Source organism: Mercenaria mercenaria, chromosome 9 (assembly GCF_021730395.1).
Source record: "Mercenaria mercenaria strain notata chromosome 9, MADL_Memer_1, whole genome shotgun sequence".
Taxonomy (NCBI): Eukaryota; Metazoa; Mollusca; class Bivalvia; order Venerida; family Veneridae; genus Mercenaria; species Mercenaria mercenaria.
The window spans coordinates 24,931,632-24,946,081 of NC_069369.1; the positions used below are offsets into that span (position 1 = coordinate 24,931,632).

At 36.4% G+C, this 14,450-nt stretch overlaps 1 protein-coding gene across 1 annotated transcript; it reads left to right on the forward strand.

The window, feature by feature from the left end:
• The first annotated feature begins 233 nt into the window (after positions 1 to 233).
• On the forward strand, positions 234 to 2,696 carry LOC123527061 (uncharacterized). The gene is made up of 2 exons (XM_053550466.1): positions 234 to 1,195; positions 1,409 to 2,696. The coding sequence occupies exons 1-2, from the start codon at positions 234 to 236 to the stop codon at positions 2,694 to 2,696; spliced, it is 2,250 nt and encodes a 749-aa protein (XP_053406441.1).
• Positions 2,697 to 14,450: the final 11,754 nt, after the last annotated feature.

Consider the following 14,450-nt stretch of genomic DNA (forward strand, 5'->3'; position numbering starts at 1 on the left):
TTATTACGAGTACACTATCGTTTGATAACACAAGAGCTTATTCAGTTCGAACTAATTCTTACAGGAAAACACAATTAGCTCACTCTATCGACAACTGCATGTTCTTTGTTCATTTTGTCACATTCACTCTGTGCAGTATTTTGCTGTATTTTCTTTACGTTCTCTTACTGATTGCTGGCGACATCCATCCGAATCCAGGTCCTTCTGGCTTAGATACAACTTCCTCCTCAGAGATGTCTACCTCCTTTTCAAATGTAATAAATTCTGGTCTTAGTATCATGCACCTTAATGTTCAAAGTATCATTCCTAAAATAGACCTTCTCCAGACAGAATCTCAGCCTTATGAAATCTTGGTGTTTACTGAGACATGGCTTTCTCATACAACTTCAAACGAACATATCCTCATTCAGAATTTTGATCCGCCCTTTAGAAATGATCGCGTCGGTAGACTTGGAGGAGGCGTCGCGATTTATGTAAGATCTGGTCTCTATGCTACTCGACGGCTGGACTTGGAAATTCTTGGTCTAGAAACTTTATGGATAGAACTTACATTACGTAACAAAAAACTCTTGGTTGGGGGCTTCTATCGACCTCCCGATTCTAACAACGAATATTGGACTCTCCTAGAAGAGAGTATAGATAGAGCCCATTTTCATTCTAATAATGTCGCTATCACAGGTGACTTTAATATTAATGTACTAAACGACCAGTCAAACAAAATATCAAGACTTATGAGTTCATATAGTTCTGTGCAACTAATTTCTGAGCCAACCCATTTTACTGAAAACTCCCAATCTCTTATCGATCTTGTATTTGTAAACAATCCGCAGCATGTCATATCAAGTTTCACCGCAGATCCCTTTATACCTGATCTCACAAGATTCCATTGTCCAACCGTTGTAGTTTTTAAATTTCAGAAACCAAAAATCACCGCTTTTAAAAGAAAAATATGGAAATACGACCAGGCCGACTTCGATAGTTATCGAGAAGAACTTGACCAAGTCGACTGGGATACCCTTTTAAATATCGATGACTTAGATTCCGTAGCCGATGACTTGAGCAATACTATACTTGATATTGCCTCTAAAACAATCCCTTCTAAAATTGTCACTATTCGTCCTGCAGATATACCATGGTTTCATTCCGGAATTCGAAAACTAATCAGACAGAGAAACAGACTATTCAGAAAGGCAAAGTTGGTTAAAAGCGAATTAGCTTGGAATAAGTTCAAGCAAAAACGAAATGAAACCATTCGAGAACTAAGAAAAGCCAAAAGCGACTTTAAAAATAAAATCATTGAGAAAATTAATCAAGAAAATTTTGATACTAAAACATGGTTCAAACTTTCTAAGAAAATTACCAATAAATCCAAGTCAACTGTTTTACCTGTATTGTCTTACAATGGTAGGATAGCGTCTGAAGACACAGACAAGGTAAATATTCTTAATTCGTATTTCTGCGAACAATCAAACATTAACGACAGCAATCACTCACTACCTGCTAGCCCAGAACAACCATCCCATATTCTTTCATCTATTCATATCTCACAACAAGATGTTACAGATGCAATATCGACTATTAATCCATCTAAATCCTGTGGTTCGGACATGGTCAGTCCAAGGCTTCTAAAAGAAGGCTCCTCCGTCCTAGCTGCACCGCTTGCTATATTTTTTAATAAACTAATTACCGAGTCGTACTTTCCCTCAGTCTGGAAGACAGCAAATGTTACTCCAATTTACAAAAAGTCTAATCCATCAGACCCTCAAAACTACCGACCAATATCTCTTCTTAGCTGTGTTGGGAAGCTTATGGAACGATGTATACACAAACATTTTTTCAATTTTCTTACACAAAATAACATACTCAGTAGTTATCAATCAGGATTTATACGTGGTGATTCCACAATTAATCAGCTTGTGTATATCTACAATGACATTTGCAAGGCTATGGATGACGGTAAAGAAGTAAGAGTAGTATTTTGCGACATCTCCAAAGCCTTTGACCGAGTATGGCATAAAGGTCTTCTTTTTAAATTGTCCACAATTGGTGTCTGTGGTAACCTACTTCAGTGGTTCAAATCGTATCTCACTCTTCGAAAGCAAAGAGTGGTATTTGCCAATACCTCGTCTGATTGGTCATCCATCAGTGCTGGTGTCCCTCAAGGCTCAATCCTCGGACCTGCTCTATTTCTTGTCTACATAAACGACATTATTCTCAATTTACGTTCAAATGTGAGGTTGTTTGCCGATGACACTAGTATGTACATTATTGTCGATGATCCTGCTACGTCGGCAGCAACCTTAAACCAAGATCTCGAGACAGTTCGGAAATGGTCTAGGACTTGGCTGGTCACTTTTAATCCTTCCAAAACTGAGACTCTCACCTTCTCTAGAAAAACGACAAAACCTGTACATCCTGACCTATATTTTGATAATGTCTTGTTAAATCCTGTAAGTACACACAAACATCTAGGTCTAACATTGTCGGAAGACTGCAAGTGGAATGCACATATCACAAACACAGTCAATAAAGCCTGGCAACGGCTTGCACTTCTACGTTCCTTTAAATACCTTTTAACTAGACAGAATCTTGAACGACTATATGTCTCGTTTATTCGTCCTCTACTTGAATACGGCGAAAATCTGGGACAACTGTTCCGACTACTTAAAATCAGAATTAGAGTCCGTTCAAATTGAAGCATTAAGAATAATAACGGGAGCAACTAAATATTGTAACTTAGATAAACTTTACCACGAATCCAGTATTGAGCCCTTAGTTAAACGACGTAGAAAACATAAACTTTCCCTTTTATTTAAAATGAAAAATGAACTAGTGCCGAGCTACTTATGCAATTTGATTCCCCCCAGAGTTGATCATAGGTTTGAACTTAGACACTCTCAAAGGTTACCGTTGATACAATGTAGAACAGAGTTCTATAGAACATCTTTCTTACTCTCTGCTATACGGGAATGGAACAGTTTACCAGCTTCTATTACAGACCAAACGACCATCCATTCTTTCAAAAATGCTTTAAATGATAGAAGCAATCTGAAACCCAACGCTCTGTTTAAAATTGGTCAGCGCAAGCTCCAGATGCTTCATACTCGCCTAAGACTGGGTTGTAGTTCATTAAACTTTGATCTCCATCGGCGTTCACTAACTGACTCTCCCTTGTGTAGTTGCGGCTTAGTCGAAACAGTTAGTCATTTCTATTTATCCTGTTCCAACTACACCCAGCAAAGGCAAAATCTTTTGACTAACCTCCCTTGTCCCGCTACGATTGACAACCTTCTGTTCGGCAACGAGCATCTGTCTTTTGAACAAAACAAGCATGTCATAATCAAAGCTCAGCAATTTATAGCAGCGACAGGTCGTTTTGATCCGAGTCACAACGGTTGATGAGTGGAGGTCCCCGAGTAGCTGAATATAGGCCTATATATATTTTACATTACTTTCTTCTATTTTCGTATTTCTTTCATCCGTCTACATTAGGTTGAAAAATACTCAGTTTTTACCAGTTTCTACTTCAATTTTCTTCTAAGTTCATTTTTCTACGACGTTAATCATTTAACAGTACTAATCTTGTTGCAACCTGTCAGGACAAAAGTTTATTTGTATGTATTAGGAAATGGATTCATATAAGTTACCTTGTAACTTTTTTCCTAATCCTAACTGTATTTGTTACAATGATGTTTATGTTATGTGTACCTAATTTATTGAAATAAATACTGTTTAAACTAAACGACATTGTCGCGATGTCGTATCGCATTGTCGTGCGTCGACCGGTGTTCACTTGAATAAATACCGGTGTTCGTTTAAATAAATACCGGCTAATCTTGGTCGCATTTTTTCGAACAATTCATCAATTTCATTTTATTATTAATAGCGTTAAAAGTAAGGTATCAAACTGAAATTTCTTTTAATAAGTAGTACTGCATAATCGAATATTAAAAACAATGTTCTTCCCCGACGAGCACGCCGTCGGGAACATTTGCTGAACTTTGCCATTTTTGGTTTAAAATATTAGCAGTACAATAAGGAAAAAGTGCTTATAAAATATTTATTTTGGGTAAATAACTGCAAATAAAAACTTGTTTTGAAAGAAAATGACAAAATCTGAATGTTTGTGACAAAAAGGACAACATCTGTTCGTCCGTCTGTACGTAATTTAGGATAAAAGCTGTATTTTCGTACGGAAAATGTCCGTGTTTTTCATTAACTTCAAATAATTGTAGAATGTTCCAAACACAAGATATTTTAATGAAATAACTTTTATCAGAAAATGACCAAACTTGTTATATGCGGTAGGGTGCTGGCCAAGACTAAGCTGGCCCGACCCGGGGAGCCGTGAGAAAAAGCTCCAATGGTGTCATTGGACTCAGTGAAGGTAGTGCTTGTGTTTTCAGGACTGCTCTGAGAAGTTCATATTGTGAGAATATTACCTGAATTTGACCTATGACCTTGCCCCCTAGCCGACCGGGTTCGAACCTAACGTGGCCTTTTTTCTCTAGGTACTGGCTTGCCCTTTGCAACAAGGTATCATTTATTAAAATCAGACATCAGGTTATGAAGATATGGCTCCTCAGACAAGGACCACCCCTCTATTTAATATATGAAGAAGTATGCTTATTTTCACGAAAAATGATACATTTTGAGACGGTTCTCCGACGAAACTGTCGGCGGTAAAAGTAAACAAATTACATATCCGTTTAGACGATATTTAAATATAATTTATAAAAGTTATTTCATTAAAATATCTTGTGTTTGGAACATTCTACAATTATTTGAAGTTAATGAAAAACACGGACATTTTCCGTTAGGAAAAGTTCGGAAATACAGCTATTATCCTAAATTACGTACAGACGGACGAAAAGATGTTGTCTTTTTTGTCACAAACATTCAGATTTTGTCATTTTCTTTCAAAACAAGTTTTTATTTGCAGTTATTTACCCAAAATAAATATTTTATAAGCACTTTTTCCTTATTGTACTGCTAATATTTTAAGCCAAAAATTGCAAAGTTCAGCAAATGTTCCCGACGGCGTGCTCGTCGGGGAAGAACATTGTTTTTAATATTCGATTAGGCAATACTACTTATTAAAAGAAATTTCAGTTTGATACCTTACTTCTAACGCTTTTAATAATAAAATGAAATTGATGAATTGTTCGAAAAAATGCGACCAAGATTAGCCGGTATTTATTTAAACGAACACCGGTATTTATTCAAGTGAACACCGGTCGACGCACGACAATGCGATACGACATCGCGACAATGTCGTTTGAGAATATCGTTTGTCGTATCGCATTGTCGCGCGTCGTATCGCATTGTCGCGATGTCGTATCGCATTGTCGTGTGTCGTATCGCGATGTCGCGCGTCGTGCTATTGGCGCATAGGCGACACACGACAATGCGACACGACATCGCGACAATGTCGTTTGAGAATGTCGTGTGTCGTATCGCATTGTCGCGCGTCGTATCGCATTGTCGCGTGTCGTATCGCATTGTCGCGTGTCGTATCGCATTGTCGCGCATAGCTAAATGCAGGACACGACACGCGACAATGCGATACGACATCGCGACATTGCGATACGACATCGCGACAATGCGATACGACGCGCGACAATGCGATACGACGGACGACAATGCGACGCGACATCGCGACATATCGTGCCAAAATTGCCAACTCGACGCACGACATTGCGAAGCGACATCGCGACATTTTGACGAATGTCATATCGCATTGTCGCGCGTCGTATCGCATTGTCGTGTGTCGTATCGCATTGTCGCGCGTCGTATCGCATTGTCGCGATGTCGTATCGCAATGTCGTGCGTCGCCTTTGAGGGGCGACGGACGACATTTCACTTGGCACTAACAGGATTCCGTATTATTTGCCAATCAGGGTCCAGTTGTTCAAAAATTAAACGGGCTGTTGAACTAACCGCTGGTTAACTTTTGATCCAAAATATTAGTTAATGTGGAAAACACTAGTGTGATGTTTTGATTTTATGGTAAGGACATTTTATTGTTCATATTCCTTAATCTATAACTTTGATTTACTAAGTCTTCTAAAATGTTGAAATATAACCCTAAATCTTAATCAACCATTAGCTAAATCGCTCGTTAAAGTTTCACACAACTGGGCCCAGGTAACGAGGTGTAAAACATTAGGAGGTAGTTGCAGAAAAGTAGGTTTGGAATGTAGTGTACATGCAGAGGACTTGACAATCTAAAGTTCACTACATCTACAAAAAATAAAAGCTCAGAAATCAGGACTTGTTTGATTATTTGCATTGATATTGTATTGGTAGAGATACTAGCTATCACAATACCATGTAGCATTTAAGTAAAGCTATACAGTGTGATAACTTCTTAAAATAATAATTTTTGTGAATTTTAGTTATTACCCTTACAGAAATAATTGGCCTCTTGCTACCAATAGCAGCTAGGTAGATCTAGCAGTTAAGTAGCTGCTACCACACTGCTACCAGTAGCCGCTAGCTGCTATTGTAGGTGTTTCGCATGCAAATTAGTTTTCCTGCAACTTGTAGTGGCTAGCTGCTCCTTTTTCCTGCTACCTTAATTGCTGCTACTTGTTACCTGCTTTTATAGTAGCGGCTAGCTGCTACCTTTTCCTGCTACTTAGCTTCTATTGGTAGTGTTTGTATGCATATTAGTTTTCTTGCTATACTGGTAGCCGCTACCTATCTGCTACCTTTTCATGCTACCGAGCTGCTACCTTTTCATGCTACCTATCTGCTACCTTTTCATGCTACCTATCTGCTACCTTTTCATGCTACCGAGCTGCTACCTTGAGATTATTGTAGAATAATTCGTGAATGTCATCTAATCCACCCAGGGTAAACATAATAAAGTATCATGAAGATTGGACCACAAAAATTATGAATGTATTATGAAATCTAGTAAAACTGTTCATATGTGCAAGGAGAAAAGTTACGTTTGAAAATAAACAAAAGTACTCAACTCAAATGCGTTGTAGAGAAAGTTTGCTAACTTTGTAAGTATAATGTCATAATCAGTTGATAGTAGTTATATAAATTTCAACATTGCCGTTGCCGGCTTTTTCCTAAAATACTAAAATACTTGTTAACATATTGAGGTCTTATATCTTTATAGATACAACATCCAAAAAAAAAAAAAAAGAACGATAATGGAATTTTTCCTCTAAGACGTTTCCTTTCATTCCTAGGAATTTTAAAATTAATTTATAAGACTATTCTCTAGATGACTTTGTAATCGAGTCATTTCAATCTTGCACATATATATCTGTTAATCTCTCCAAACAGGATATATTAGCTTATTTTCAATATCGATTAACATCATGATATAAATTTTCTTTATTTATTTGTTTTCTTCAGTTTTCAAAATTTTCAACCGAAAATTAATTATCTTATCAAACGCTTATTTCTACCCGATTCGCCATAAAAAAGGAATTTTGAGTCTGTAATCTTACAGCTATTAATGTCTTACAAAAATGTAAGTGAATATTTTCTATCCCCTCAAATCGTACCCAACGGACATGAGCTATCACAATATAACGTTACCATAATGTTAAGTATCATAATATAATACGAACAACATTTCAATGAATAATAGTTTAATTTGTTGTAAGCGACTTGGTTGTCAACTGAACATGTACAAAACATTCGTATATAATCATCATAAATATAAATACAACATTATGCATATTATTCGAAAATAAATTGACGAATATTTTTCATTTCACTCATAATATTAAGTTAACTATAATCAACAGGTTATTTTATGTACCCAATGAAAATAATACCATGAAATTACATTCACTTCTCGTATACACTGAACCGATTTTAAAAATCCAAGTGATTTTCTATATAGCTAATCGACATACAATTATCGCGCCTCGAAATCCGTTCAGTGTATAATATTTATATACAAAGTGGAACACGCACATTTAAAGTATTAAAACTTAATATTAAAAATTTTCTACGGACATGTTGACAGTCGAGTGACCAAGCGCTGAAGTGAACTAACCACTCCGCAATGTGAGAAAAATCGTGCTCAACAGAGCGCGAAATAGCGCCCCGCAGTGGTCCGTCAGGAACAATACGAGGGGAAACAATTCTTTTCTAATTCACTACGTTTAAGCGAAAAGAATTATATTCCCCTCAAATCGTACCCAACGGACATGAGCTATCACAATATAACGTTACCATAATGTTAAGTATCATAATATAATACGAACAACATTTCAATGAATAATAGTTTAATTTGTTGTAAGCGACTTGGTTGTCAACTGAACCTAAAGAACGGGAAAACCTAGGTTAAATAGACTAGAGATATATAATACTTAATTCAAGAATTAATGATCTACTTGCTTAAATGTGATGTACGTGTTCCTTAAAAACATAAAACATGACAACACAATAGATCTACTAAATAATTCAAATGTTCATAAGCCCAGACATTGCGAAACAATAAGACGTTCCTCCAAATTGTCTTTAACATAACCGTCTTTTGCTTGTTCGCTGGTCCAACGACCATGTCTTTTAAAAAATTCTGTCCTTAACACCCTTGTTTGCAGCGGCGGTGGCGCCACCTGAACGTAATGAATGTAAACAAAATTTTGATATGTCTATAACATGTGGAGCAAGAGCATTTTTAAAAATATCCCTCAAGGTACTGTAGGACATAGGCTTGTTAACTTTCCTGCACTTAAAACCTGTTTTTGTAGCACTCAAATTGCAAAATATAAAATTATCTGAATTCTCTTCGAAATTTGCCCATTCAAGATATTTTAAAGTGTTTATAACTGGACACAAGGATGTTCCTGTTTTAGCAATAATGCTCCATGCACCGTCTCTGTATTGATCTGTCTTACTAGATTCAATAAATATTTCCAAATGAGTATCGCGAAAAACTAAATCATTTCTTTTATTTTCAACAGTTCAGAACTTCTTAAAATCCAGCGAATGATAACAATAAAGCACATATTGTTCTCTGAGACATAATATTACCATGCGTATATAAACTCTTATAAACTGAAGAAAGAAGATCTACGGTTACAGGCTCTTTCTTTACGACAGGCCTAGCAAGTAAACGCTTTGCTGCCTGTAATACATTATAAACTAATGAAGAATTAGTAGGAGAACTTAAACCATTAATTTCGTGAACCCACTTTATAGCGTAATAAGATTGTTCAATCGGTTTTGCCGAAGAAGCACTTTGCATTAATGAAGTTAGATAAATGGATACCGGTAATGCCCTGGCGGGCAAAATGTCCCCACTACCAAGACTATTTGAAAAAGCCCACTTTTTCCATCTATTAAACGCACTGTTGTAACCTTACGCGTACTATCAGCTCTGGAGTGCTGTAATATCTCAGGCAGTAGGGTCACTTTGTCCGCCAGGACATCCGGCAATGCTTCAATTTCGTTCTTGTGACACTGTAAAAATAAACGTGTTACATAATTTTAAATTATATGTTTCAACATTTTTCTAGTAACTTAATATTGTACATTATGGTACATGTATATAAAATCAACCGTTACGATATAAGTAACCTTAACATTGTAACAAAACAGTTATAGCTTAACACCGAAACAAAAGATGTCTATAAACATAAGAAAAAGATTCACTATTTTTCTATTTCTTATTTGATTAAATTTGCAAACTTTTATAATTTATTTTAATGTATAAATGACAAAACCAACAGTGTACCAAGGCTATTATCAAACTATTCTCATGGCTGCAAAGCCAAGCTATTCTCATGGCTGCAAAGCCAGGCTATTCTCATGGCTGCAAAGCCAAAATATGATCACGGCTGCAAAATCAGGCTATTATCATGGCTGCAAAGCCAGTCGATACCATTTTCAACACTACAACCTTTTTAAGAGAAAGGGGGATAAATCGTAATTGTTAAGTAACTTGTTATTCCAGAATTAATTCCCCGTATTATAACTAAACCGGATAGCCAGCATATTAAAGCACAAATCTTTATTCCCGAAAATTCCTTTGCCATTTTTACAACAGTTATAAAATTCCTTTTTTGTTGGCAAATACGTCCATTCAAGAATATGGTTCGCAAAAACCCCATTTGGACATAAAATTGGCCAGTAATTAGCAGATGTCCAGTGGGGAATAATAAGAACACCTTGAACTTTGTCTGTCACCATTTTCTTAAGTACTCTATGAACTAATGATATAGGTGGAACAAAAAGTCCGAACTTTTCGGACCAATCTTCTGTGAATGCGTCTATACCGCTTGAATTAATATTCCAAAATCTAGAATGAAAAACTGGCAATTTAGCATTGTGATCGGAAGCGAACCAGTCAACTTCTAGCGGGCCCCATTTACTCTGTACTAAATCCAAAATGGTATAAGAAATACCCCAGTCATCAAAGTCGCAAATATTAGAAAGAAAATCTGCTTTTTCGTTCTCTGACCTAGGTATCCATTCAATATCAATGATAGTCGAATTATTTACGCAAAATTTGTATATGTCTAAAGCTATAGTCTGCAAATCGTAAACCATCGAACCTTTGCCTACGATTTTGCTCACTGACTGGTTGTCTGTAAACCATTTAACTCTTTGATACCGTAGCAAATGATCTAAAGATTTCAAAACTCTGTAAACTGCCATGAGTTCTCTCCATGTGGAGGACCGTAAAGACTCCACCGGTGACCACACACCGTGTGCTACATTATTATATGCACTTCAGTACTTCGTAACCACCGTAAGCTAGAGAGCTTGCATCTGAATAAACAATTTTTGTAGAAGAAAAACAATCAAAAAGCTTTCTAGAATTCAAATGAAGTAACTCTCTTTTCCAGAATTCTAACTGGTCTTTACTCTCTGGAGACAATTTTGCATAATAATCCCAGTGAGGGACTGTAGCTATGTCCATACTAACAAATCTGGTCATAATTTGAGAAATTTTACCTACGACGATAGACATTGAAATCACTTGACCAACAAAACTAGCCAGCGATCGAACATGGACTCTGCTATGTTTCACAATGCTATGTGACAAATTATCCAATGTCTTTAGACATTTGTCAATTCTAGTTTGAGGTACGGATATCATTCCATATACCGAATCAATATCATTTCCTAGGAATTGTAAATGCTGTACTGGTACCCAAATACATTTTTCTGACTTGGGAACAAACCCTGAAAGAATGAGGTCCTGTTTGACTGAAACCCCAAGAGATAAAGTACGTTCGTAACTAGAATCGCACCCAAAACCATCGTCTAGAAACATAAGTACTTTTTTACCTTCTGCTCTCCACTTTGAAATTAATGGTCTTGTAACCTTGCTGAATATATAAGGACTTGTTGATAATCCGAATGGTAATACTAAAAATTTATAATACTTGGTAATTCCGTTTTCGTCTTTCCATGAAAAACCCAAAAATTTTGTATGTGATGGAAAAATTTCAATGAAATGATAAGCTGAATGTATATCAAATTTAATCATCCAAAAGTTTTTATCCAAAAAAGATAACGCTACTTTGATATCTTCGTATCTGAAATACTGTTTCCATAAATGTTTATTTACTACTCTAAGGTCAAGGATCAGACGTTTCTTACCGTTATCTCGGACTGAAACCGTGAGCGGATTAACTATGTAAGGAATCCAGTCACATTGCTCGACTAAATTTCTATCCAATAATTCTGATATAGCTTCACTTACAAAATCGCTGTTGTTTAAAGCAGATTTATTGTTACATAAAAATGAAGACGCGGTTCTGAATAGAAAGGTATTTTATAGCCTTGAAAAATAGTATCAAGTATAAAATTACTTGCACCTATAGATTGCCAAAAAGATAAATTATCTCTCAAACGACCTCTGACCAAAATGTCTTTTTGTCCAGATTCATATCAAAATAGTCTTTTGTCAATTTTGAATCTGCATTTTTACGGAAACTAACGAATGTGAAAAATACTCATCTTCCATAGTGTAATCTTGAGAATCTCTACTTTTTGGCGGGAACCTGACCGGATCTGTCGCTGTCGAACCCTGTAGCGGCATAGGGACATGATCGTCGGAAGTGTTCGAAGGAGCCACATGAAAAGCATGAGCCGTAGGCGACTGGTCTAGCTGAGAAGTTGCCGGAGCCTCGAAAAAACCTTCCTCCCCTTGTTTGAAATGTTGAAATATTCCCTTCTGGTGTGTAGTTACGAAAAGCAGAAGGATAGTTGAACAAAGCACCAGAAGTAACAGTAGCTGGAGGTGCTTTACGTGCTGACTGCAAACGTTTGACCGACTTTGATTTCCGTTTCTTGAGAGCCTGATTTTCGGCCTTGCGTAGTTTAGATTCGTCCTCGGAATCGCTAGCCAGTGGTTAAGAAGTGTAGCAATTGACGGTGTCCCAGCCTCCCTCAGAGCTGTCGGCGATACGAATAAGTTTCTGGCGTTTGGCGACATTTTCCAATGCCTCATTTAGAACTTCTCGGCAATATTGTGGTTTGCTATTGTCAATAGCCCAAACAGCTTGTTTCAAAAAGTCAATAATTTCAGAGTTAATACGTACTGTATTCTATTTCCCTGGCGTTTCCACTGAATATCAATGTCCGACTTCAACTTTTTGACTTCTTTTCCAACTGTAGCGTTAGTACCACGTACTTCTTCTCTCAAGGCTGTAACTTCTTCCCTATGCTGTGAAAGTTGTCGGGAAATCTCAGCCAAATATTCCGTTATCAAAGTATTATTATCTGTTGCCGGATTTGACGAAGAAGAATTTTCTACGGACATGTTGACAGTCGAGTGACCAAGCGCTGAAGTGAACTAACCACTCCGCAATGTGAGAAAATCGTGCTCAACAGAGCGCGAAATAGCGCCCCGCAGTGGTCCGTCAGGAACAATACGAGGGGAAACAATTCTTTTCTAATTCACTACGTTTAAGCGAAAAGAATTATATTTGTCCTTATTTCAACAAATCTCAAGACTTCGCAACCATAATTTAAAATTGCTGCAATAAGTTTATACAAAAGCTCTGGTACATGTCGCAGGAAGTAGATATTTTATTCAGGTAAGTTTTGATCACGATTTTAATAGAATACTGCTTGCGTGTAGTATTTAAAAAAACCATGACCTCTTGAAAAATATGTTTTCTGTCTTCCGTCCGGATTTTCAGGTAAAAGTTTGCATTTATTTTTCGTTATATATATATTTATACTTCAAAAGAGAGCTTAATCATTTACATGGGCGTTTTATTCATCAAAAAGTATAACTCTTTAGTAAATTGCATGAAAAACACCAAAATGTCGATATTATGGCAATAGAATGTACCTTAAATAGAAGTATTCGGAAGTCTGTTCCCAGAAAACGCGATGGCATTTTATATGCGCAGCGACAGGTCAGTAAATAGGTCAAATTATACATGAAACCTCCCTGAAAACCGCTCTGTAGTCTTTTTGGTCATTTTATTTCAGTATTATTTTTCAAATCGAAATGTTTCTTTTTGTACACAGCATCATATATGTCACATATGTCAAATATGTAACGTTATTTCAAATGTCTTGGGTCACTTTTGCGATTTGAACTTGATAAAGGTGATGTTGTTGTTGATGATTTTTATTAACTCTGTCGTATAACTTTGAAACTTTGTGGGGAATAACAATTAAGTTTAGTGCACTGTTATCCAAGCGTTGTATTTGCCTGATCGTTTCAGGCGATGACCCATTATGTCTTTTAATTTTTAGTTCGACTATACGAAGTATATGGAGAGCTATCTCACTCACCCCGGCGTCGGCGTCGGCGTCGTTCCACGTCCCCATCTTGGTTAAATTTTTTTTACACTTTCTCATTTTTCTCCTTATCTTTGTAATTACTTGATGGATTTGCTTTAAACTTAAAATAGTTATTCCTCATCATCACCTACATCATCTTGCCTAAGAGCCATAACTCTCACCCCAGTATTTCATGAATTACCCCCATTTTTACTTAGAATTTCAGGTTAAAGTGTTGATGCACTTTCACTCTATCACAAGTGTTTCTAAATGGATTTGATTCAAACTGAAATAGTTGTTCAACATAATCTTCCACATCATATGACACAAGGTCCATAACTCTGGTACCAGTATTTAATGAATTATCCTCCACATTTACTTAGAATTTCAGGTTAAAGTTTTGATGCACTTTCACTCTGTCTCATTTATTACTAAATGGATTTGATTCAAACTTAAAACAGTTCTTCAACATCATCACTCATATCATATGACACAAGGTGTATAACTCTTGCACCAATATTTTTTGAATTATGGCCCCTTTTTGCTTAAAATTATATTTATTTAGTGTTTTGATACACTTTGTCTTTATCTCTCTTATTACTGAATATTTTTGATACAAACTGAAGCTATTGTTCAATATCTTCATCCACGATTGGAGTCATTAAACACTTTAGTGACAGCTCCAGCATCCTCAGATGTGTCCAGTTTCACTATCGAGC

Excerpts from the sequence above, each read along its gene's own strand:
- LOC123527061 (XM_053550466.1), top strand. The coding sequence starts at position 234 with ATGTCTACCTCCTTTTCAAATGTAATAAATTCTGGTCTTAGTATCATG. Across the intron at positions 1,196-1,408 it reads AGACTATTCAGAAAGGCAAA|GATAGCGTCTGAAGACACAG; the intron begins GTTGGTTAAAAG and ends TTACAATGGTAG.